General features: G+C 40.1%; 3 protein-coding genes and 1 non-coding gene across 5 annotated transcripts in view; 3 read left to right on the forward strand and 1 right to left on the reverse strand.

The window, feature by feature from the left end:
- LOC145458337 (ileal sodium/bile acid cotransporter-like) overlaps positions 1–2767 on the forward strand; it is a 15368-nt gene extending 12601 nt beyond the window's left edge. The window contains exons 7-8 of the mRNA XM_080336672.1: positions 212–310; positions 1547–2767. Of these exons, the coding sequence (XP_080192798.1) occupies positions 212–310; positions 1547–1921 (474 nt within the window). The 3' untranslated portion in view covers positions 1922–2767. The remainder of the gene's footprint in view (positions 1–211; positions 311–1546) is intronic.
- A 7945-nt stretch (positions 2768–10712) lies between these two features.
- Positions 10713–16285, reverse strand: LOC145459119 (doublesex- and mab-3-related transcription factor dmd-4-like). The gene is made up of 3 exons (XM_080337739.1): positions 13302–16285; positions 12539–12734; positions 10713–11967 (listed from the first exon to the last, which is right to left on the reverse strand). Exons 1-3 carry the CDS (start codon positions 13494–13496, stop codon positions 11135–11137), a joined length of 1224 nt encoding a protein of 407 aa, XP_080193865.1. The 5' UTR covers positions 13497–16285; the 3' UTR covers positions 10713–11134.
- A 3048-nt stretch (positions 16286–19333) lies between these two features.
- Trnal-aag (transfer RNA leucine (anticodon AAG)) lies at positions 19334–19415 on the forward strand. Its single transcript has one exon. It is a non-coding gene; the product is annotated as a tRNA-Leu (tRNA).
- Positions 19416–20019: 604 nt separating this feature from the next.
- Positions 20020–26797, forward strand: LOC145459076 (uncharacterized). 2 transcript variants are annotated; one of them, XM_080337669.1, is made up of 5 exons: positions 20020–20107; positions 21525–21744; positions 26127–26195; positions 26276–26413; positions 26478–26797. In XM_080337669.1, exons 2-5 carry the CDS (start codon positions 21525–21527, stop codon positions 26714–26716), a joined length of 666 nt encoding a protein of 221 aa, XP_080193795.1. In that variant the 5' UTR covers positions 20020–20107; the 3' UTR covers positions 26717–26797. The 2 variants fall into 2 exon arrangements, with proteins under 2 accessions (XP_080193795.1, XP_080193794.1); XM_080337668.1 differs by lacking the exon at positions 20020–20107 and having other exon boundaries at positions 21171–21744.
- Positions 26798–27605: the final 808 nt, after the last annotated feature.

Here is a 27605-nt window from a genome sequence, read left to right on the forward strand (position 1 = left end):
AGGCTACTCATCTGCAAAAGCGTTATAATGCATATATGCCAATTGCATCAAGTTCTGCCGTCTGTCGATTAGATTTATATGGCTAGAATGGTTTGAACTCCCTCGTATTTATTCTGAGTTCGCCACGTTTCCATCGAGTATTTAAATTACATGTCCGCTTTATAGTGCTTACATATGCAATATACAATAACTCTCTCTTTATCACTTTCAGGGATGCGGTATATTTGGATTCGTGTTACTGATCGTAACTATTGTTGCTATGGTGATACGAAACGAAGTTCCGCTAGTGTTCACGGTGAATTCCGTACTGGTAAGATCACTGATTGTTTTGTGACAAGGTTTTGCATTCTGTTTATTTTATGTTGATAATGCTTATACCTCGAGGCCGAGTTTGACACAATACTATCATGCTTAGCGCGTTCGATGTAATCAAATTCATCTAACGTTCTGAATTCACCTGTATCGAAAGAGTCGTCCCTGTCGGCTACAATCTCGCCGAGTCGACTCACGAATTTTGACGCGCATATGATCAATAAAATCTTTAGTGAAATTCTCCCGAATTCGCAATAAATCTTACATGACTATTGGGATAACTCCCAACTAATGTTGCTATGACGGCGGAGAGTGCGGATAAAGTTGGCGAATTTGAGCTATGAGTATATTGATTACAGACCCGAAAATACGAAACCATTAATACAGAAATTTAGGTGATAATGTATGACGTGATAAGTGAAAAAGCATCACAACATCATAAATGGGAAATATGGCAGAGTAGAGGGAATACTTCCTCTTTTCCCCCATGCTTTTCCAAATTAGATCAGAAGTAGAATTACTAAATCCGCAAAATAAATGCAAAAAAAATCAAGCTCAGTTCATACGTTAGTGGCTAGTCGGTTAAAATAGGATATTGTGATTTCAAAAGACTCTCGTTTCGACACCTTCCTGTCTTTCATTGTATTGCAGTCTTGTAGTGTATTGAAATGACAAAATTTTTAGCAATAAATTGAATTGACTTGACTTGAAAATTTGAAAATGTTTAGTTTGAAAAATGTGCACGCAGATAAAATATAAGAATAAAATCATTGGAAAAATAAATAAAAATCAAAAAGATAAATGGAACGCCTCTTGCACTCTTGGAATATCTCATAATGTTCTGTGTTGTTAACAATATGAAGTTACTGTTTCGCGTTATTCCGAAATTCTGTACCCCAAATGGCTTGTTTGATAGTTATCTGTTTCCATATATCTTTGTGAGAAATCATGGAGATGATCAGTCTCTCCACAAAAATAAAAATTTATTATTAATAATAATGACATAGAGTTTAAGGTAAATTAAGCTAATAGGCTTTTTCTGACAATTTATTTAACTGTGTATAATGTATATAACTCTGGTAGCCCTTCGCAGTACCCAAGAAGTTGCTTTCGGGTTCAAAAAGGTTCGTGACCCCTGGCCTACTTTGTTGAACAAGTCTGCTCTGTATACCTGTGTTATTCTGTTTACCAGACGTACAGATTCTTTTGGCATCATGGTCTGTTGCATTTACAGCCTGTTGTTTTCTTACCCCTCATCGGAATGTCTCTGTCGTATCTCCTCAGCTGTATCCCGCAGCTTCACCTTTCGAGCGGGGCCAGACGGACCGTTGCCATCGAGACTTCGATCCAAAACGGCAACCTGTCGAACAACATCGTCTTCTTAACTTACGCCGACAACTTGACTTTGTTTACGAGCGCCGTTCCTATCACGCTGCTGTTCTCGGTAGCGCAATCTTTTTATAACGTAATAATGGTGTTTGGCTATAAGGGCTACCGGATGTGGAAGACAAGACACGAGGAGAAGGATACTGTAACTCTTCAAAGCGCCGTTAGCTACCAAAACATGGATGACAGCCATATAAAAGCGCGAAATTACGACTTTATTTGATACCAGGCGTCATTTTTTATGTTACCGTGCTATGCATTAGATTGAAACCAAACCGGAGTTCAATATCAGCAATCGCGATCCGAGTCTGCAGCCACTGTCAATCTCTATGGTGCCGAGACGCAATGAGAGTTATTGAATTGCATGTTTGAATGCAAGCTGAATCCACGCGTTTCTGTTATGCTCGAAGCTCACCATTGATCAGGTGCCGTTGTTCAGTAAACTGCCCTTTATGAATTCTCATTTTCAACTATGCAAATGTGGTAACGTGACGCATGGAAGCGAGAGGGATTGAAGAATGGGAGCGCGGGTGAATAATGATTACCAACTAAAAAGACCAAAATGGGATATTACGAAATTACCACATGGCGTAGGCTTATATACAAAGTCTTCGTAGGCGATAACGACGCTGTTGTGTTACATCGTTATGAAGTAGTAATAATAATCGTGATACTAATCGTGATTTATATACGCTATGTACAACATGTGTATCCGCAAACGGGACATCGGTAGCATTTTGTGTGGCTCCAGAATTTACACGAAGCGTCTGTGCCGTTTCCGCAGCGCGATGCCATGCGGTTTTTCTGTGTACTGTACATTTCTGTATTTATACATTCTTACATATCTCCCGAGCGCAACCATTGCCAACATCCCGCGTGTTGCATAGTGCATACCCCTGTTCTTTCGTCACAAATACATCGCGTCCAAGGCACTGTTTTTGTCGTTGTCCGTATAATGTAACTTTTAGTTCTACTTTTTCGTGTTTGTTTCATTTTTAAATATCTTCGCAACTTGGTACCTGAATTTTTCCTTTTTTATTTATGCTTACGAATAAACTTAAACAAATGACTCATGTCGATCACTCAGAAAGCGATTACCATTGAATCAAACACCTGGATGCCGGATCAATGGAAGGAACTCGGGGATTGTAAAGCATATGAGCATTACGACATTGGACAATGACACCGAGGGTATCGCAATGTCTCTTTCGCGCTTTCCGTGCTCGTTTCACATATTAGCTCATCGTAAAACATATTTTAGCTACAGAGAATAAACCTCGCCTGTCATTAGACAGGTGACAGTTACATCCGCATCTCACTTAATGACGAAATTTGACGTGAAATGAATGGGTTGGTTCGATTTATACCTCCACGTCCCAATCAAGGATTTTTTTCCGCCGCACCTGAACGTCATATATTGAAATGTAAACCGTGTTACAGATTTGAGCTTTGAATAAAATTCAGATATGATTTCACTTCCGTATCTGATTAGGCCTACATTTTCCGGTGCAACGAATGAATGATCAAGAATGACACGAAAGACATAAAGAAAATATCGACATTACGCGTCAAATTATATGTCACAATCTTGCTATGAAAATCAATAAACTCGCGACCACCTATCGAGGCACACTGCTGTATAGGCTACATGCGAGGTAACAATGGATTTGGAGCGGAATGCAACATATTTGACGCGTTTGGCTGCTTTTGAATTTACGAGTCTTTCTAAATCAGGTTTTGGATTCTGAAATGAAATTCCGCATAATCGACACACACCGGTGGCGGTTCGGTTCGTTGACACGACGTACTGATTTCCTCAGACTTTTGCAATACATAACAGCAAATCAATGAATCAAGCCACTACTGGATGTGGACTTGAATTTGGACATGATACCAGTGAATGCGGACTTGGATCGAAGCTCTAAAATTCTCAACAGGATTTTGATGGAAACATTTTAAAATCGGTTGATCTGCCGCAGTGGTGGGCACCGGGCAATTATTTTCCTCCGCGGGCCAAATGAGAAGTTGAAAATACGTTGGCGGGCCGAGAGAAAAATTCTAGCTATATTCTAAGCGTATTTATATTTTATTTCTAAATTACAGTGTCAATAAATGCTACTCAGTGAATGTGTTGATATGAGGGAATAAGAAAGTGACAGTAAATTAAATGATTCGAAACAATGTTAAACATGATACATTTTTTAAATCTCTTCAAGCCCCTATCCACGTTCTTCTATTAAGACTCTAAAACAGTGGTTCTAAAACTTTTTTAAGCATGCCTCCTTTTGTGATAGTGAAAAAATTCACACCACTCTTATCATGATATCACAAAATATTAAAAAGTGCAACCAGAATGCTAGCAATCCCAACGGATAGTTTGATGGCATGGAAGGTTATGGCTGTTGATGAAAGAATTCTGAAATATCAAAGTCAGGCAATACACAGACTAACAATAATAAGCTAGGGGTAAGTCGCGCGGAGTGCGAAAAAAAATCATCAAACTTCGGCTTTCACGCCCCCCCCCCCAGATCGAGAACCACTACACAGAAATGTATATGCGATAATATAGTCTACAAAGCTTATTGACTTGGTCGCTGCATTCCGAGCAGCAGTGTGCAACTTGAATAGCCTCGATGTTGAGCGAAGCTGGCATTTTTTCTGAAATTCTCCCTCCCGTGACCGAGTGTTTCGTGTTTTTGTCATAAGACCGACTTTAATTGAAATCCTTAATCTCGGCGACATGCTCGCATAAACTAAAAGGACCGATTTTCCTCTGTCTCCAGTATACAAATATTTAGTGCTGCTCTAAACCTTTAAATTTCAGTTTTCGGCTTTCTTTTTTGACATGACCGTTCATCGTTCATGGGTGATAGATATGATGAGTCATATAGTAATCGCGAGCACTGATTGACTTGTTTTACGAATTGGAAATTTGGAGACGTATCACGTAACAATTTGAAACACATACCGTATGGTGCAGGGGTGTCAAATATAAGGCCCGCGTGCCGCATCCGGCCCGTCAGACGATTTCATCCGGCCCGCGAAGCAATTCTGAGTAGATTCAAAAATTCTTATGATATCCAGCATATTTCTAACAAATGTTTGAATTTTTCGTACGAAATATACTTCCATTAAATAATCCCTCAAAACAGCAAATGTCGAGATTATTCATTGTTCATAGGCTACATTAGAACCAACCTGCCTGTCTTGTGGTTTCACTTTAGTCCAGAGGCTGGCATACTTTTTGGCTCGCGGGCTGCACTATATTAAATTAAGATTGTTAGGCAAAACGCAATGTTTTTATAATTATGTAGTGACCGAGGAAATATGGAGTTAGTATATCTAAGCTGATCGTCCATAATGACCAGTCTTTCAAAATTAGGAACGAAAGTCGGTTGTGCCGACTGCCGATTTTTAGAACAGGATGGAAATAAGAATCTGTGACAGCGACCTGTTCATAGATTTGCTGATTCTACTTTTATTTTACCTCTAGCACACACTATGCTGGTATAGTATCATAACTATGTTACCTTTAACTACGTTTCTACAATATATAGATAATATAAATAAATGAGTACTTCTACACATATCGAGGAGGAATTTACACAACACACGCGTGAATCGGTGTTTCTAAATAGCGCACTTAAAGTAATAAACTTGCTGGAGTTGCCAATTCAAAATCACACTCGTGAACTTAATTATCTCATTTTCATTTTGACTTTCTGTGATAGCTATCCAAACCATTCAAAATGTGCAGGCTTTGAGGTGAGGCTATTGCGATAGCAATAAAATAGGACAACAGACTACGGACTAACTTATCACACTCATGGGGAAATATATTACGAAAAAGTTCAGATAAGTCACTGCAATAATTAGATTTTTAGTACGTATTTCATCAATATTTTTAAAACGTTTCTTGAGACATTTGCGGGTGCGGGTTTCCCACCCCTGCTCTAGTGGCAATTAGGAACGAGACGTTGTCATTGACACCCGATTCCGAGAAAGCAAAAAATTGTACGCACTGAGTTCAAAGTGTTATTGACAGATAGACCAAAAACTAGTTATTCACAGAAGCGAAAACGCCAATGCAAACCCGTTACATGCAGGATGCATAGGTAATATAATAGTTACACAGAAGATTAAATCAAATATCTGTGATCACACTGCTGTCACTTCTGACTCACGAGGTCTACGTACTCCAGAGAAACTATCGTCACGATTGAATAATATATAGCAGTATTCTAATGCCCAATCACCTTATACTTTGTTATTTTGTCAATTCGATCGGTTGTTTGCGAATAAAGGTATAGCTAAATTGTACCTCTATATGTACTGTAATATACTAATATAATATATAGCTAATATAATATATGTACTAAAATAATAATATTTAATGAAACACAAGGGCATGGATTTATTAGTCATATTTTGGTCCGGCCCGCGAGCGAGCTGAAGGCTTGAATCCGGCCCGCGGCGCCAGTTGAGTTTGACTCACCTCGTATAATGCTAAATGCGAGAATGGCAACAAAGAAGGTTTGAACTAAGCTATATGGAAAGAGTGATTTCTTGTGACCTAAATTGCTACTCACACTTTGCCACATTGACTTTATTTTGAATCTGGATTACGCTTGCCAGTTACGTAGGCAGCGTCGTGGCATATTTATGAACATGAACTGAACACTGAACAGGCTTCAAAGTAAACGAATTTCGTGTTCAGTTGATACAGCCTATGGTTTTAGTCATTCAAAATTCAAGTTTTATGTTTTGATTTCCAAGCAACCTTTCGCGGGCCGCACAGAATAGCTTCGCAGGCCGCATTTGGCCCGCGGGCCGCACTTTGCCCCGGTCTGATCTACCGTGATTTTGGTTAAAAGTTATCCAATTGAATAGTATATTCATATTGAAATGAACCCGAATATTTTCGGCTGACACTCGTCAGGGGTAATCGTCAGCAACTAGTAGAGAATTGGACAGAACATTGTATATCAACAATCGTAAAAGTTATCTCAACGACATTCCTACCGTAGACATTTGATAATTTATTTGACTCGCTTGGTGACAGCCAAGAGCTTTCAGATTTTGTCTGTCTCGTCTGATATCGATTCATGGGTGTTCTGTTCACAAATCACAAGCAGGGCGCTAAAGAGTTGCTCAAATCTTGACCTTCGCAAGATTACAAATCACGACTGGGAATCCCACTCATGACTATAGGTAGTTCGACTCTTTACTTGAAGTAGGCCTACATGTGTTCAGAATCCAAAAAAGGACATTTTTTCCAGGGTTGTAATGACTCGAGTCAGACTCGATCGAGTCACGATTTTCTGATGACTCGACTTGACTCGAGTCATTTTCTAAACATACGGAAATGACTCGACTCGACTCTGCTGCTAGGACAAGTTGTTGGAAAACCTTTTTTACACAAGCAATTTAGCATGTCGCACGGCCACTGTAATTTTTTGTAAATAAATACAACATCTCGCCTAAAAGTCTCGTTGAAAGTATAAGCAACTAATGAAATTCGAAAACGAGGACATTTGGGCGTCCTCAGAGGACCATTGTTTTTTCTTGAGAAGAGAAGACAAATATTCCTAAAAGAGGACATTGTTCCAACTTGAATACCCGACTTCCAATACGAGTTATATTTCGATATCACTGTCCAATCTAGAGTTATAATTCATACACGTTGGATTTCGCGACTCTGACTCCGACTCCAACAAATTGAAAAGCGCGACTCTAAAGTTACGATTCAATTGACTTAAAATGTCTCGACTCGCAACTTTACCTATAATTTCTTAGTCCAGCTCACGAGGAAGATTGCGAGAGCTGTTCGGCAGACCGCTCGGCGCTCACCAATACTCGTCGAAAGTTATAATGGGTGATACTTGCGATATCCACCATAAAGTAACCAGATAAGGGCCAACGTACATCCAAACCAACATCAGAGAAGCCACGATGTGGAAAATGTTGTTACGAGCTACGTGTTTTCTAGTCAGCATGTTGGTAAATTACAGTCACATCTGCATCTGAAAGGTAGATCGCACCCCCGCTAAATAGTGATCATTAGGGCGATTTTTTTACCTAAAAAACGAATGATTTTGACCTAAAAAATCAAAACGTTACCTGTTTACCTTAAAAATCTTAATTTCGACCAAATTTTGACCTCACGTATCTGCATTAGGTGCCTTCCCACAAAATCTTAGAATTGTACTACTTATCTTCATTTCTTGTTGGAAATGTCAGTCATTGGGAAGTATAGTTAGGCCTGCGCTAACTTTTATGACTTAAAATCTGACAAATTTTTACATGAAAAACTTTATTTTAACTAAATCTGGACCAATGAAGAATTTCAGTAGTTACATCACGCATTATGGGAGAACTATATTATGTGTGTCACTGTCTATCCTTGCTAAGTAGCTTGCCAAGAATGAAGAAAGAGCGTTAACAGTAGCAGTTGTTGGCTCGCAACACTGAAGTTGTGTGTTACGCGGCTGGCGACACACCGTGTTGCTTATTCATTCTGGCAATTTTGTCTACATCACCATTTCCCATCATACGCTTGTTGATATAAAAACCAATGCCCATTGCTTCAGTTAGGATATTGCGATGCGTTGAGCATAACACTATGTCAAACTATGTTTCATTTGGCCGTTTATGATTCACAATGAGCAGGCAATGGGCCGCGTCTACAACGGTAGCCCGCAAAATTGGGCTACAACAGTGGTTCTCAACCTTTTTGTCTTCGCGAACCTCCACGAAGTTTTAGTTCAAATTTAGCTCAATTATCGTGTAATCGTCATCTGTCTTGTGCAAATGATCACTGTAGGCTTAGTGATAAAGAGCAACAAAATGACTTTTCTCGAAAATAAGATCATATACTATTCATCTAGAAATTAGGTTCACTATTATTTCGAAGCGAATTCTGCAACTGCATTTCTTGAAATACGTGGTCGTGTCTTCAAAATCCGCCCCTTCGATTTGATACGAACGAGTGCCGAAAATCCATTTCCACAAATATAGGTGGTGGCGAATGTAATAATAACGCATAACGCTTCCGACGGCCCAATTGGGTATGATCGCAACAAATATGGCACCAAAAATGACAAACAAATTTCTTTAATGGACATGTAAGGTCAAGCCTGGTCATTCTATCTAGCCGTTTATCTTGAAGTTATTATGTTATTGCAGAAAGTGGTTGTGTATATCACAGGAGAAAATGGATTTTTGTAAACATTTCGAAGTCTCTGTGATTGACCTTACTCATCCAACTTTTTTCCTCAATCCCCAACAATACATCTCTAAACAACAAAATGTTTGTGTCAGTAGGCTATTGGAAATTTAGCAATTAAAATGAGTCTGCACAATAGGATATTTCATCTCAGATGGCCATTCTATTAATGTGAGCTCTGGAGATTTACTAGTAGTGAAGCGAAACGGCCTCGTGATTTTCCGAATTTAAGAAAAACAAGTTAGGTTATCAACTATTTTGAGGCTTCGCGGACCCCCTCAAAATGTTCCGCGGACCCCTAGGGGTCCACGGATCCCCGGTTGAGAACCACTGGGCTAAAAGCTGTGAAATATGAATGATAAGCTCGCCCACAGCGCAAACATCTACAATAGAAACGAAATGCAGGTTGCAAAAACATTTTGACTTTGTAAACAATTTTAACATTTCTTGACCTAACGCTACAATTTTGACTAGATGTTGACTTTTTTGACATGCCAAAAAAATCGCCCTAGTGATCACTACTCTATCATGTCTTCCCTGCCTGCTGAGTCAATGTTGTTGATACTGACGAAACCCCCGTGCTGACAGGGATGGTGTGAACCTCTGAAAGGTTCTGGTTCGTGTGAACGCGAACCTTTTTGAAAGGTTCTGTGTGAACACGAACGTGAACCTCGTGACGTCATATTGATAATTACAACCCTACATTTCAGTAAAGTTGCAGCCTATATTGGTGTACACGATAGCTAGCGATGACTCGGGCCACATGATTCCACAATGCTGAAATACATTTTGACGATTTACACTTCGCCAAATGTATCAAATGGGACAATCAAATGATATAATAACCCCATAAAAACCAATATCTTCCGTCGCATTGCCAACAATTTCGACGAGGACTTGCAAGGGAATATAAGCTTACGCCGTAACGGTCAAGGCGAGACGGGACAATGTATTCGGCGTCCGAGTATTGCTACATTGATATTGAGCAGAGTGTAAAACGGGTTTTTATACTTGCTACCGATATTACCCCAATAACAAGTTATACAGCAGTAGCCAACACCCCAGTCGCACGGATTTGGTTTTTATGATACAATGAACATATGAAGATTGGCACCGTACTCTTGTTGGATTTTTTTTTATATCAGATAACGATATCAAGTTCATTGATTGGTTGAATAAGCATCATTCACTGACTACATGTATAGTGTATTTGCTCTTGATGTTGTGTGATTGCGGGTCAAGCTCAAAGCAGAGAGTCACTAAATATTCACAAACGGAAAGCTGGATATTTCGAGCAAACTTTTGTAACAAAGCAAGTAAAATTTTTGAGATTGTCAAGATGTATGGTCGTTTAGAGTTTATTTTTTTATGCTGCCAGCGCCAGGCATAGAGTGGCCCGCAATTGAAATGCAATAAATTTCAATCAAAGATATTATATTGAAGTCAATATTGTAATATAAGAAAAAGGTTCACAGTGCAGAACCTACCAGGGTTCGTTTGTGAACGAGAACCTCTAAATTTCTGAGGTTCACACACAGAACGCGAACGTGAACCTCACGTTCACACCATCCCTAAGTGCTGTGTTCTGAGCTGAGTAACGGTTCAGTGACATATCTACGATGTACTCACTGATGCACGGCACTGATATCATCGTAAATATTTGAAGCTCAATAACCGATAGACAATCACAAACTAAGTGGTTCGTTCGAAGGCGTGTACTAGTTATGGACAGGTCGCATCTCTGCAAATCTCGTCTAGAGCTACTGACGACGTACAAATACAAACGAAGTTCATTTAGGTGCAAGTTTTTTGTGAGGTCATTCCAACGAAACTCATTTGCAGTATGGATTTGACATTGTGCCAGAAAGAAGCTCATGCCATCAGTTATAAAAATGTAGAAAAAGTTCAAAATACATAAAAAACTATCTATAATTTAACGCTTCGCCATCATGTTTTGAAACAATATTTGATAATATCAAGCCTTCTATAAATTCCGCAGTGTATATAGTAACTGCACCCCGACTAAAACATAAGTCAGTACCAGTGATACGTAACAAAGTCGTAAGGTCACCGACGACAGATGCAACGGGTACAACATACCATGCAGCCCTCCGTCTTCGTACGAGCACATCATATTATCCAACAGCAGCCAGATTCAAGAGCGAAAAAAATCCAGTATAGCTTTCCCGATCCCCCTAGCGATTGTCATAGCTACCGATCGGCTGTCTTTTTCGGGCCTGACATCAGCGGATATGGATTATACAACCCAAACGGGAACATAAAAGGACTAGGGCCACCGGGCGAGGGAAATATCGATCCGTGTGTCGAATTGGAATAATGTTCTGTCGCGTTAGGTAGCAACATTTGATGCGGTAAACTTGTTGGTAACGTGGAAAAGGCAGCTCCAAGATGCGGAGGCATTACGGCTCTGGCTTCACATCCGAAAGTAGTAGGTCCGCGTAGTCTCGTGGCTCCAATATCAAATGATTTCATTGTCATGTCCCATGGGCGGACATAGCTGTTGCAAGAATACGGAGGGTTTCGGAGTATTCTGCTTGGCAGGCCTTCGCCGTCCATCGTCTTAGCTGCGTTTAATTTTGCAATTTCATTTACCGGTACAGAGTTAGATAACTCCGACCATTGAGGCGGTAATTGGAATCGAAATCCGTTATGGTCTGCACCAGTCTTCAAGGCTGAATTGGATTCTTGATGCGCCATCGGCTCGTTTGCGGATAGGAAGTGTTCTATGGTTTTCACGACATCACCGTTACAGCCTTGTAATACCAGGCCTAGCACGTTCGACTTCTGGGTGGGAAACAACCTTTTTAAAATCTCTAGTTGACTCAACCTTCCCGGTCGAAACGACGGGGCCATGATACTTGATAAACTTATTGAGGCCGCGTTAGCGTCATCTCCGCTGGATTTTCTCGGTCTTTTAGCGGACGGCTCCGTGGTATCATTACTGTATGCTGGTCTTTTCTCTCTGCCGCCGCTTGCAGGCTCGTTGGTTGATTCGGAATTAGATACAATTGATTTCTGTTCGTCTGCAACATAAGATAGTAGTATATCGTTAGTCAGGTGGTGGAGTCGCTTGTGGGCTGCAGCTACGTAGGTTACACTGGTTTGCGCATTGATCTCAATGATTGTCAGCATGCTGTTAGCACGTCCAATTGCCCAGACGCTGTAGTTTCTAATCAAGCTATATTGTAAGACTATTGATATAGATGCCGAGATCAAAGTGAAAATGCGTAAAATACACAATCAGCTGTCAACTCATGTTATATGAATGTTCGACCACATGACAGATGAGATAGTCGGCTAGTATTTCGCTCCTGAGATGCTATCACTGATTTGAAACGGCGTCAAAATTTCAAATTGGAATTCTCAAGTGTGAGAAACCCATTGATGTTTAAATATTAGCCGATAATTCGCGGTCTATCATGATTCAAACATTGTCCTTTGATAGGTACATTGTTGACCCGTTACTTTTCCAAACAATTTCTTAATAGAATCCAATATGTATCTAAGGTAAAACGTTGTAGGCATGTGATGCCATGTCCTGATCCACAAAAACAGTGACATTTAGACTAATGATGTGAGAATCGAATATTTTACCGTTTTCTGTTTGCTCCTGCGTGTCGCTGTCGAAGTCTGCGTCTGACTCCCCTTGCCGTTGATCAGATAATTCGTCTGATGGGAAGATAGGGCCGGCTTCTAAATACGCGCTTGATGATGTGCTGGTCGGCGCGTTCGCCGCTCGTATTCCGAGTGCAATAGCGTCTTCTGCAGCTTGCTGCCTCTTCAAAGCGACCTAAACCGAGTATTGAATGCTTACACCTATCCTGCCGCCATTTTTTAGTATTACACTAGTGACTAGTAGTATGGGTTATAAATTATGAGTATATAAACTACCCGCACCCTTCGATATAGGCTTACATATGTAACAATTGTAACATATCTGTGATATATGTGCCTTGTTCAATGCTCATGCTCATTGCTCAGCTTGCGATTCTACGACGAGAATTGATAAACTTGACTTTTTAATGTAAATATGCGTCTATTACACTACACCCAAGCACAAGGCACCAAATGAGATGATCAATTGATCATGGACTTGGGTTTGGTTTTGGAAAAACGATTGATCCGCCTTGGGTCCATGACTTTCTGGAGCTAGATTTGGAGTTGGGCCTATAGGATTATACACACTTTATAATTTTCATTCGACTTTTGAATTATATACAGTCATTCCTGGATATGGATATTGAATATATAAGACAAAGTAAATTCATGCTTTGAATTTTGACTTGAAGTCGAACAGCAAATTCGTCGATGCTCGTAAAAATGGTCATCACAAAATATAGAATCTGTCAGTTCTCACCTGCGCCGCCATGACTCTTTGCCGTTCGGCGATTAAATTGCATTTCGCGCACATGCAGTCTCTGTACGGGCAGTGCCGTTTGTGACCTTTCAACCAGGATATCACGCCGTGGTTCCGGCACCGAGCGCATTTCGGCTTTCTGGCGCCCCGATCCGTTGTCGGATAGGACATAATACCACTCATTCCTTGATCCATCTTATATCAATTAAGATATAATTCTGCGAAACATAATAGAAATAAATAAAGACGTGCAATTAATTTAAAATCTGGCGGAGGAAACCTGAGCAACATCATATAGTTGTAAATTGATTGAAATTACGGAAGTCTATATCAATTTTACATATATGTATAGAGTAAAATACATAAAAATATTTCGCAAACCGGAAAACGAAATGTCTGATCAACAGTATATTGCTGATAAATTATTGCAGTTCTCTCACACTTATATGCGTTATACTGCGATATATACTTTAGTTATGGAAAATATTGACTGTGATTGAGATCATCTTGTCATAGGACATACATAAATCTCAATACCCTTTTTGAGTTACCCGATTGATTCCGGATTGAAACTTTCGTGAAACTTTCGCGTTTACTCGTCTGAACTCAAATTTCAATTCAGATTTTTAATCGATGTAATCTAAACGCGGCGATTTGGTTGTGACGTAACTAGTCTACACATGTTAACCGTAGCAAAACTGCAGGCGGCGAAAGCCACCTTTAGCCCTCGATGTCCAATACCCTGCTGCTAACATGTTTGTTTCCTAAACGCCGTTGCTCCTCCCAAAATTTCTGACTGGGAAAAAGAAGACTATTTTGTACACACCGTTGATAAAGGAACCGTGTTTAGAATAGTAAAACGAAATTATGTTTCGAGATACACGCCCAATCTGTTACAAGGGAACAATTTAAGACGGTGTAATTTAACAAAGCCGCGGCGCGCAGTTGGGTGTTTCTTACATGTTATGCAAACGTATCTGGTTTCCTCGCAAACATACACAATAAAAAGTCGAGGAAGGGGTCAGATTATATCTCAATCAGAATTAGGAAGGTCCCACAAGAAGATGTTAGTAAAATGACACCGGAATAATTACACGGAAAAGAATCGACCATTCAACACACGATACAAATAAAGTAACGGAGTCGCTCCCGTGTCTTTGTTCAAATAAAAGTATCCACGGCTTGAAGGATAATCATCGCGGCCCTTCTGTCGCCGCGCCGCGCTCAAACGGGCACCGGCCCGCAGTATGGTTCTCACAAAATGGGGCTTTGTTTGAGGTTTGTCGTTATCGGCTTAAACAAAGAAATCCAATCAATGAAGGATAATGTATCCAAGCTCGTCGACTCCAGATGAGATCCCTTAAGTATCGAATAAATCCTGTTGCGCGAATTCCTATGGGTAACATTAAACTACGCGATACGTATGAGGATTAATCGTTTTCTCTAGCATCCCGCCCTTAAGCTGCCAATCACAAAGCTATTGTCCGACCTCCGGCTGATTCGTCCTTCCGATGCATTACATATTACCCCGAAGGATGCGTTTATAAGGAATTTCTTAACTAGAACTGACATAGAAACCGTTTTCTGCAAACAAGCAGCCGCTCGTATAAATGGATCAGGATGACTTCAAGTTTGGTAGCATTTTATAAGTTACGTTAACATTTCGATAAAATGTGACAGTATCCATGATATCATACAATTTTAAACTTTAAATCGAAAATTCTATTTCTCTCGGTAATTTCCATTATTATTACGAATGAGTATAACTTTTAAAGTGAATTAATCCCAGCCGTATCCACTGTTTGGAGATAACAACTATTTGTTATTGATTGTTCTCGCGATAGATATTGCATATTTGTATTTTGCATACACATGAAGTCACCGGGAGAAATAATGTTCTTGCCCTCTTGAGGTTGTATTTTGTAAAGTGGTATATTGACCAAAATGTTCGAAATCACAGAATATCTATGACTTCATCCGGGGCCTACGATATCGTAGGCCCTGCTTCACCATATCGTTGAAATTTCCTACCATACTGAATTAACTGTCTGTATCGGTTTCGCTCGGACTCACTAACCGGCGATATACGCTAGCGTCGAGGTCACTAAATATAAGCTTGCGACAGTTACATGTTACTTCCATACTCAAATACATTCTGTATGCTAGGATATCAACTAATTCTGATTTAATCCTGGACAAATTTATCGTGTATTAGGTATAAGTGACTGGTATTTGTAGATACATATCGAACACCATCATTGGAAACTCTAATTAAATAAACTCCAAACAATTCCTTTTTTATCGGTAATCCGCCCTGATCTAAAATACACTCACAACGCCATAACTCGCCAAATGTTATAATGACTCCGCGGAACCAGACCTGACCATATAGGCAAAGAAGAAAAACTTTAATCTACCCCGAATTTACGACTTCATATTGTTATGTCGATTCGTTCGTATAATGTCGCTGAAAATAGACTTGGAATAATGAAATATTATGCTATTGAATCGCATGCGGAAATAGTAGGTAAAATCAATATTGATTAAATGTTGCCTCTGTGTTATATTATGTATTTATATAAGTAGCTGTAGTATTCGTGACCAGCAGTCGTCCATTAACATTATGAAGATGAATACCTAATTTCCGCATGGTTACATTGTCCCATGACAATAGCGTTTATATTTTCCTCCTTGATATTGCTGATGATATCAAAAACTATTTGTCAATGCGACAGAACTGGAGCATAGTACCAAATTTTAAGTGAACAAAGTGTCGCATCCAAATGAAAATGAAAATTTCGTAAAGTCATTCTAAAATATTTCTGCATGTGCTAACATTTGGCCCCGCGCCAACTAACCTAGAGTAAGAAACCATCATAACACAATTTGTAATTGTTTCCATTCGCATTGTACCACCTCACAATATTTCACGGGTATCCCTTCACCAAACTGCTCGCATTCACACAAGTATGTGTTCTCAACTGGTGAATGAATCGCGGGTCCGTCCACAGAAAAAAAGCTAATAGTTACTTCAATTTCCACAGTATTCATTTTGAAATGATACTTGGGCAAAATTTAATTAAATTCGTATGTTTCAAACGCTTTTTGCTACTTTGAAAACCGCGGTTTCGACACAGTGATATAGAAACGGCGCAGTAATTAAACCCGTCCCATTGTGTCGCGAGCCCGGGCGAGGGCCCTTACTTCAAAGCCTGCCAACATCTTCAAAAGTCTGGGAGGGATCGTTAGCTGGTTATTCTTAATATCTGAAGAGCGTTTTGAGTACACACGGTGAATCACATCAAAAGCATTTTGAAACAACTGGTGTCTTTTGTGGTAGAGAGCGACGTAATAATAATGATAGAATCAGACTGATGGCGAATCAGAAAAAAAGCAATTTCGACTCTTTTTTGCGACGGGGTTCATAGAGCTCAAAGTACCGGACACCTCTCTCGAATAGTGAGTGGCGCGGGCATGAAGTCTGCGCGGTATGAAGTGAGAGGTACCGGGTTCGATCCCGAGCTAGTCGTGGCGGTGATGATAATTGTTCCAACGTTTGCAGTTTCCACAGTAAAGGCCGGTGCGCCTTGATGTTGTCAGTAACCTTCCTTGGATGTCTGAGCCTCGACGTAAACAACCTCATTTAGTTCGTATTTACTATATTACGACGAGGCCATCGCTTCTCAGCATCAGGCACTGCCACTGCTATTTATGATTTGGTGCATAGCGAATCTTTGTTTTAAATTTACTGATGGACGGAAAAAATCGGTCAGCGCTCACAATCAATCAATCAATCAATCAGTCAGTCAATCAGTCGTTTTATTGAAATTTTAATCGGATCAAAAGAACATATGATTGAGATAATATGAAAAGATATAACGCAAACGCATATAGCGAATAACGCTGGCATCCCTTATTTCATTCCATTCAGTATGTAATTGTGCATTAGAGCTCTTCAAAAATGACTTTTTTTTCTCAAATCGTACTGGCTACTTGATAAAATTGTTAGGTTACCTAATTTAAGCCTACACACAAAATTTGGTTCAATTGCAGCCAGTAACCGCTTTGCTACAGGAGAAGAAAGTTTCTATTTATTATATAAAAATAAATCATAAAAAATTTGAAAATTTTCTGTCTACCCCATGAAAGTGTTAGGCTGTCTATAGAAACGATCCTCACCAAATTCGGTTCAATTCCAAACAGTGCAAGCGGAGTTATTGCCGTCGAAAAATTTTGATTTGAATAAAATAGTATTTACGGTGAGCACAACTATAATAAATAAACAAAGAATCGGTCACCGTAAATACTATTTTATTCAAATCCAAATTTTTCGTCGGCAATAACTCCGTATCCACCGGTTGGAATTGAACAAAATTTGGTGAGCATCGTTTCTATAGACAGCCTAACACTTTCATGGGGTGAACAGAAAATTTTCAAATTTTCTATCATTTATTTTTATATAATAAATGGAAACTTTCTTCTCCTGTAGCAAAGCGGTTACTGGCTGGAATTGAACCAAATTTTGTGTGTAGGCTTAAATTAGGTAACCTAACAATTTTATCAAGTAGCCAGTAGGATTTGAGAAAAAAAAGTCATTTTTGAAGAGCCCTATTGTGCATGTGCATTGTGCAATTTGTGCATGCCTCTTACTTACATCGCCTCGGCCTTAGGCCCTGATTTCAGAGACTACTCCAAGTCATTTCGACACCTCCCTATCTTTTCATCGTATCGCAATCTTGTGGTGTTGTGAAATGATAAAATTCTTAAGGTCTGATACGACCGATACTGATACTGGTTCACCAGCGTAAAAAGTCCAGCATTAATTCAAACGATTCGCGATTTAAAGACGATTGATGAGCACAAGGTCAGATCCCTGTTGATATCCCTGTATACAAGGTCTTGATAGTAGCACATTTCAGCATTTGTGGTGTATTTTAAACCGCCGTTTAACCTCAAATTCTAGTTAATAACACGTCCCTGGGTTGGGTCCAACCCGCGATTTGTTTGGCCTCGGCACTGTAATTAGCTCAAATATTTTCATTATATGTCAAGAAAATAGAATGCAACTTTCTTCCGGAAACTTTCCATCTGCCAACTTCGGCCTTTATCAGATACGCAAGCGACTGCCACATAAACTAGGTAACCATGCAATGTTAACGGCAGCATGGCACCCGCCACAAATAACAATTTCGCGCACGCATTACACTTGTGGGATAATAGAGATTAGATCGCACTATACCGGCACTTTCAGTTGGAGAGCCCGTACATTTCAAATTGACGAGAAATTAAATCGAAAATACCTCCTATTGTGGCTTTGAAGATTATGCAGAAATAATATTTGATGACATCCGATACGATCATCTTTCAACTATCCGTCATACCTGAAATTGATTTAGCCACAAAGAAATTTAATTGTATCGGATGTCATTAGTTAATACAAATGTTTGCCATCGGTTACTACGTCCATGTTGCCGTATCTTTTGTCACCCCGGCACGGATTCTTTCCTGCCCATTTTAGGGACAAATACGCACAGCCCTGTTTTGTCCACAAAACTATTAAACTCATTTTGTAAAAATATCTTGTACGACATCGAAATTTCGGCGAAGCATTGTCTCTAAATGTTCGCAAATTTGTCAAATTGGCTCTACCATTCTCGCATTATTGGAAAAACAGCCTAGTTCATTGTGTAATTCATTCTTGATGCTTTGAATGAGCTATATTTGCTTAGGTGTAGCTATTGGCTGTTCCATTATATTTGCAAACATTATGAGACTTACTTTTCCATTTTATTTTATTTCCACTAATCAAATATGCATACATGTCGCTCTGGCGAACCTTTGGAACTTGGAAACGCAATAGCTTTAGGGTCAACGATCCGTTGGGAGTTTATCCTTGCAAATTATCCCCAGCCACCAATTATGTTTTGGTAAAGTAATTACCGGTTATTAAATTTATGAACATCAAGGACCCACTCCTGATTTTATTACACGTGTTTTTAATTGATTCTACAAATTGTGAGCCCACTATCGGCGGTAGCGTGGCCGAGTGGTCTAAGGCGCTGGTTTAAGGCACCAGTCATTTCGATGGCGTGGGTTCGAATCCCACCGCTGCCACTACTTTTCGTTTGGTTTGAGTTACCAGATGTTTTCCGGAATTTAGTGAGATACTACTGTACCCCCCGATACTGACTCGCGCCACCAGAGCACAGTCCCCCATTCACACGGCCTGTCAAGACCAAGATTAGGACTTATTGCGTATGAAAAGGGGACTCTGATGGTAGTTTGGATAATCGCGGTTCGGCTGGGAATATGACCCAATGTCCCCCAAGGTACCCCGATACGTAAAATCCAACCAAACTGATATGCTTATCTCTACTAAATATATGATCCATGAAAGAATTGATCTTACACGGCATCGGCACTATAAAAATTTTTGGTATAATAGACACTATCTACTGTTTTGTCTTGTACGCAACAATCTTCTTTGGATTCATATATTTCCCGGGATTAATGAACCTAAAGCCGGAACATTATCGCTATTATAGAATTTACAAAAAAATCGGCACCGAGGTCACATTCGTGGCATCATCCAGATAGTAACTATAAACATCTGCGTCGAATTTGTGGCACAATTTATGGTATCAAAAATATTTGATATGGCGTTTAATTTGTGAAGAGCGCTTCAGATGCGGAGTTGATAACAAAGTATCAACTAGAAATCGATAGTCACATCAGTGGCATAGTTGAGTACGGTGGTAATCTTTGAAACGGCGTATGTAGAGTGGATGCGTACGCTTCGAAAATAGGTGCGTATATAGCGTTATGGTGTCAAAGCGTATCCATCTGGTGTGTACTGTACATTATCATAAATGAAACGCAATGAAGGCAGTTTCGAATCCATTCTTTTCGTGTCTATACATTGCAAGCAAAAATTCATCATTGTCAAGATCGCAAATAAATTAGTATTAGAAACAAGGGTGTGATGTATAGGCCACGTATAGGCAATGTATATCAGTCGCTTTAGTGAGTGGACTGTATGTGAAGACTGTTGCTATGATAGACTTCCCCCGAGATACCAGTAAGAGGGTCAATTTAGTACTGTATCCTAAGATAATAGGGCAAGTTTTTGTTTCGTTAAATCTGTGGAAAGCTGCATTTATTTTTCACAAATGTTGCAATTAAATAGTATATTCATATTGAAATGAACCCGAATATTTTCGGCTGACACTCGTCAGGGGTAATCGTCAGCAACTAGTAGTAAAAAGTTGTATTTATTTTTCACAAAGTTGCACTAAAATGTTGTATTTATGGACAAGTTCCTTGAAATTATTATGTAGGAGATACTCGAATCGATCCGTATCCAAGGCACCGAAGCAAAACTCAGTGTTGGCGACTTCAACAAAATCAATAGCCAGAAAAAATTGACCTAGTGAAAATATCATTTTCGGCGGTCTAGCCCGAATGTAAGTCATATCAGAAAGGACCTCAAATTTAAACGACAGTGAGGATTTATCGTCCTTTTTCGGGTTTTTGAAAATGTCCTCCGAGGACGCCTAAATGTCCCCCTTTTTGATATTTTGTCCTCTTTTTTAGGAATTTTGGTCAAATTTATAGCAAAATTGGACTGAGATGCCGTAAACCAGCACCGAAGTGACGCTCCGGCGGGTATTTCGGGAGCTGAGCAAAAGTTGACCTTTTTTTAGTCAACCACCCGACAATGTGAAAGAAAAACTTTATTTTGGGCACCGAACGAAAAAGATGACCGACTACGAAGTGGTAGAAATTTACCACTTTTTCAGGATTTTTCACCGGTATTCTGAGTTTGAAAATTTTGAAGAAGTGTCGTCCTTTCCCGATTCCAAAATATGGTAACCCTGCATATAGTGCCAAATATTTCCATTTAAAAGTTAGTTGCATGAGAAATCGAAAGAAGTTGCAAAAAGTCGCATGAAAAAAATGGAGAAAAGTTGCAAAAAGTTGCAGTATAAGAATCCCCAAAACAGCTTAAAACACCATACGACATAACTTCTGAGTATTTAGGAAGCTGTCGGAAGCTGTAAAAAAAGTTGCGAAAGTTGCAAAAACTTGCCCTATAGAATATGTCATAAATGTTGTTGTTATTTATGAGCCGGACGCCGCGGTGCAAAATAATGATAAAGAGTGTATACTATAGACGTGTTTAATTACGTTACAGAAATGGCTGCATAACACTATTGCTTTTAGATGAACAGAACAAGGCTAATTGTAGCTGGATGTTTTGGTGTTGTATCCTTGGTAGCGGCTGTGATCGCCACAAGCTCGACGTATTGGTTTCAGTTGCTTACGGAAGAGGTTCGAAACAGCAGTTCACTTCCTGGGTTCGCCCAAGAGGATCCGTACCCATTCCCATTTCACACGGGACTGTTCCTGACTTGCTATGACAACGAAATCCCACCAACCGCAGGTTACGACTAAATGCTATTGATTAATTCAATTTAGGATATATAACTTGGTCACGATTAATATTTACTGTGATACGTAATAATTTGTCGATATTGAATGATCCCGTTTTTGCGATGTTATCAGGGATATATCTAGAACAGTGCTCTTCCCGGAGTGCACGGTGCCCCCAAGGGTGCATGGAAATCTGCATGGGGTGCAATAGTACGAAAGGAAGCACACTCTTGGCGAAAGTGTGTATTCACAACCAAAAGGCTGAAAATGGTGGTACACGAAAATAAAACCTATAGCAGAATAATATCGCGGTCATAAATCCTACCGTGCCTGCGTGCATATACCTTGCTACGTTCGCGGTATAAGTCTGAGGTAGATTCTACTTTCGTGTGCCATGGGTGTATATTCACACCCGTATATAAGGAGTGGTGCAAGGTTGTAAAGACCAGTGTTGGGATGACTCGAGTCATGACTTGACTCGAGTCAGACTCAAGTCACTTTTTGGTATGACTTGACTTGACTCGGGTTACTTTGTAAAAATAACTTGACTTGACTTGACTCGACGCTTCAAAAATGCAGATTGACTCGTGACTCGAAGCAAAATTTACGAGTCAATTTCAAGTCATCAAGCAATCGCTGTCTACTAAATCGCCATATCTTGTATAAGTTCGGATTGTTAACTGATCACTCACTGATTGTGCGAGTTTTACCTAGTCTCCATTGTTACATCACCAATGAATTGATCGTTGACGCAGAGATTGGATCTTCTAGCCTACGTTGTCGTAAACTTGCTCACCTCCACCAGCCCTCTTGCGTGCTTTAAATCGAACGAATATCATTCATACGTTTATAATTGTAGGCTATATCATGAATATAAATGTGGGTATAGGGTATTGCTCCATATCATTTTATTGAATTTTCTGATACTTCATATGCTATCCTATATTTCGGCTGATAATTATAGAACAGGGGTGGGCACTGGGCAGAGCTTCTTCACGCACCAGTCGCATATCAAAGATCGTTGCCTTAAAAGAGTATCAACACAAAAATTTATATATACTAATTTAATTCGTCATGAGGAAATGTAGGGTATCGAGTGAAGTTTATTATTGTGTGGTATAAGACGATGCGTCTCCATCTAGGCTTCAAGGTGTTTGAAATCGGACTGATAGTGCGGAGCTCGGTAATCATAATATACTTTGGGTAAATCTTGACTAACATGGTTTTGGTGTTTGGTTTCGTAATGACGTTTCAATTCTAGCGTTGTGATTATTGGGCGAATCTGGACGGAAAAGGCACCGCACAGTGGCTTACGTTCACTATCACAGAATGCACATTGCACACTCATTGTAGGCCCGCAATCAAAGACTCAAATAGCAGCATGCGGCTCGCGAGTCGCAGTTTTCTCGCCCCTATTATAGACTGAGGCTATACCGCTATACTTGCGCAGTTTGGCAGTTCTACGTATGCATGAGCGATAGAGCGCCATCTTGCGTGTATAATCAACTCTTTATTCGTTCCTTGACTCAGAATAAATGAGGACTCCGTCTGTATTCAAAACAGCAAGCAAAATGCAATGACCTTGAATCATATATCGTACTTGGAAAATTCAACTTGACTCGACTAGTGACTTGACTCGTGACTTGACTTGACTTGACTCGAGTCAAAATCTGCAATGACTCGAGATGACTCGTGACTCGAAGTTAGTGACTTGATCCCAACACTGGTAAAGACACACTCTTTTTGCTAATAGCGTAAACTGTACAGCACAAACAGTAAATCTATGCTCGTGAAACTAGATGTATTCATCAGATTTCCACCATATCGTGGGGTGTATAGCCTCAATCAGGTGAGCGGCACTTTCAGGTATCAAATTGTGTTTACGCACCCCTTCAGAGGGCGTATATAAGTCAAACACACCAATACTTATGTAGAATTGTAGATATATCTCAGGGATGTAGTGGGCCCCTTTGTCGTGCTAGTGCACTACCCCAAGAAATCCAACATGGCGGTAGCCTACACAATGACAGAACCCACTACAGCCCTGGGATATATATCTCCATACGGGTTGGTGTATTTCGGTGCTTCGCGAAGCTATTTCAGGTGGGTCCCGAAGGATTTCAAAATGTCGCAGTTTCCCAAGTGCCCTATCTTTTCACGATTACACGGGCAAATACTAGGGTTACCATATTTTTGAGATCTGAAACGAGGACACTTTTTCAAACTTTTCAAATTTGCAATACCGGAGGAAAATCCTGAAAAAATGGTAAAATTTTCCTACTTCGTGGTCGGTTGACTAAAAAAAGGTCAACTTTCCCGCTCAGCGCCCAAAATACAGTTATTTCCTTCACATTATCAGGTGGTTGACTAAAAAAAAGAAAAAAAAGGTCAACTATCCGGTCTAGCTCCCGAAATACCCGCCGGAGCGTTACTTCGGTGCTGATTTACTGTATCTAAGTCGATTTTGCCATATATTTAACCAAAATTCTCAAAAAATGAACAAAATCTCAAAAAAGAGGACAAATCCTCTTAAAAGAGGACGTATGGTAACCCTACCAAATACAGATTCTCATCCTCTAAAATAAGTTGTTCTTGCGCCAGTAAGTGCAACGTTCTCGTGGTAACAATAATTCGTGATCCAGAATTCCGCGACGGTCATTTTGATTTCAGCACGAAATTGGACATGCTATTATTGTGTATGCCTGAGAATTGGAATTAATTCCTTCCTCCAAAGGCTTCTTTGCGGGAAATGCAGCAATCCGCGATTGCAGCGGTTTGCCCAGGTGCTGGATTCGGCCATGTCTATTTTTCATGTGTGCAAGGATAGACTACATCAAAACTAAGTAATTCTACCGCATGCAGAGACGTGATGATTATCGGGATACGGGACTTTTCTAACAAATGCAGTGATTTGATGATGATTGACACATCTGTACGGAATCATATTCTTGCTTGGTGCACGGATTTCCATGTTTATTCGTCATTCTCCTTGAAAAAAAGCGCAAAATCCAAATAGGGGGGGCCCCGGGCGACCGTCCACCTCGCCCACCCCAAAAGCCACCGCTGGGTAAGCTTATATTCCCTTCCAAATCCTCGTCGGAATTGTTTACAAATCGACGGAAGATAATGATTTTATGGGATTACTTCATAATTTGATTGTCCCAATTGATACATTTGGCGATGTTTAAAACGTCAATATGTACTTCAGTATCGTGGGATTATGTGGTCCGAGTCGTCCTTAGGTATCGTGTACATTAATATAGGCAATCACTTCACTGAAATCTGGAGTTCGAATTAGCAATATGACGTCACGTGACGTCATGAGGATCACGTTCGCGTTCACACAGAACCTTTCAAAAAGGTTCGCGTTCACACAAACCTGAACCTTTCAGAGGTTCACACCATCCCTAGTATTTGATTCCTGTACGTACAGTGTACACTACACCCTTTGGAAGGAGGGTGGAAGCACACTTTATTACACGATAGTGCCTTTCGCCTCATGTACACCCCACACTACTATGGAAATATGATAAATGCACCAACTTTTACTTCCATAAATGTACAGTGCAGGGGTGTATGGCAAGCATGACACTGCACGTAGCGGTTCAGTCATCGCATCTGCTCACTCCGACGGTAACTCTAAAAAGGGTGCGCGAGTCATAGCTGCAATCTTATACGGTGCATCGCACTCCATTAAAGGTTGAAGAGCTCTGATCTAGAATACCTATCTATTGAGATCCACGTAGTATATCATGTATGTCGGATATATTAAGACCAGTAGTTCCCAACCTGTGGTACGCCTAGGCCTTCCAGGTGGTACGCGAGTAGATTGTTTTTTCTCGAACCAAGGGAGTCATTAGTTCAGGCGGGGTTGATTTTGAGTTTTTCAAGCCGTCGTCGTCGTGGCAAGGTCTTCATCGTGGGTAGGAGTAATCGCACCAATGACGGCCTACGCGGAAGAGATCTATTCGTAAAGCATTGGGACTGTTACCTAACCAAATTCCGTTTAAATATATTTGACCACAAGAATTCCACATGGATCCACTACAGAAATCATATACTGCGCCTTAAAATGAGCAGTTTATTTTCTGTTTCGCTGCCTGCGGCAGCTTAACACGGTGGAAACATTTTTGACCTCCTGCGGCGCGCGTAACTTATGTATAGGTGGTACGCGATCACTGCATAAAACCTCGAAATGGTACGTGGGTGGGAAAAGGTTGGGAACCACTGATCTAGACCTACTCAAGTCGCGCAAGAAATACTCGCATCGCACTCCTAAGCTATAAGGCTATACATTATGGTTATTGTAGAATTTGCATTAGCGTTTAGTATAAACGAGCCTACAGTAGAAGAGTTTACCTTGCTAACATATTATGTTTTTCATCATAACAGCAGCTAAAAACAAAATCGTTGCTGGGAATTGCACCTTGGATTACGATTTTACGAGTACGACAATAGAAGGTGAGCAAGATTGTTGGTATATGCTACTGTAGAAGCAAATTCCATTATATTTTAAAGATGCTATTTTGCCTTAATCGCAGATTACTCACGATCAAGTATAGTCTGCATCGTGTTGTCGGACTCGCTCATCTTATTTGCTTGCTTGGTATGTCTGGCCGCAATTATCACCCGTCATGGCGGAGCGGCGTTCATATCAGGAATGTTATTCTTCTGCTCCGGTGAGTTCTACGTCACCAAGATCAAAAACATGACTCGACTAATATGTTTCAATATTGATTGTAGCACTTTGTTCCATCATCGGGAACCTCACGTTCACAGCACGGGTTATATTGCAAATTGAGAACATGTTTCTTCCAACCAACATATCAGAGCGATTCGGATGGTCGTATTTTGTGTCTTGGTCGTCACTTGGTCTCCAGATTATTGCTGGAGCTTGCACACTTACCTGCTCGTTTAGGCGCAAAACGAAAATCGTCAAGGATGACAATGAAGACGAGGAGGGAGGGAAAGACAGACTTTGAAGATTCAATTTACCAAATATTTATAGATCCGTATATCTTTTAGTCACAATATTTTCGAGAACATTTCGCTCACATGCTCAAGTGTTTTTTTTATTATATCTATTGGTGGGCCTGGGCATGGGCATTGAGGGATTTGGCGTGGGGCACCAATTCACCAATCACCGCACAATTGAAACAAGTGCGCCACCTATTAAGATCAGCATTTTGATTAATTCAAGATACTGCAACACTACAGAGGATGAGGGGATGATATTTCGTAGAAAACACACCATAAATCAATTTTGACTGCGATAATGGGGATGAAGATACAGGTTTTGACCATTCATAGAAATTGCGTCTCGTCCATCCATTAAACACCAGCTTAACGTTCGCCTGTACTCCACCAATTAAAACCTTAGCATAAACAACGGCGGCATATAAGATAGGCTACCGCGAGCCAACTTACACACCACAGATACATAAATAACTTATCAGACAGTGATTGTATGGGTCGCGAAGGTTATAAAATTCAGGTCGCCATCGTTTGTAACACCTATATTTGCTGTATTTCTTCGCGCGAAGTTAATTTCAAAGTCCACAGTGCTAGCCGCTGGGTCAGTGCTGCTCAGCCTTTTTGGCTTCGCGGACCCTTTTTTGACTGTCAGGGACCCTCGCGGATCCCCTAAAGTTTTTGTTCAAATTTAACTCAATTCTGGTGCGATCGTCATCTGTCTTGTGCAAATATGAACTGTAGGCTTGTGATAACAGCAACAACATTGTATCATTTATGCAGAAATTGGGTAGACTTTTATTATTTCAAAGCTAATTTTGCAGCTGTATTTCTTATACGCGTCTTCGATTTGATATCAACGAGTCCAGAAAATATATTTTCACAAAGATAGATTGAGGC

Source organism: Botryllus schlosseri, chromosome 16 (genome assembly GCF_051294905.1).
Source record: "Botryllus schlosseri isolate E-star chromosome 16, Bs_hap1, whole genome shotgun sequence".
NCBI classification, from domain to species: Eukaryota; Metazoa; Chordata; class Ascidiacea; order Stolidobranchia; family Styelidae; genus Botryllus; species Botryllus schlosseri.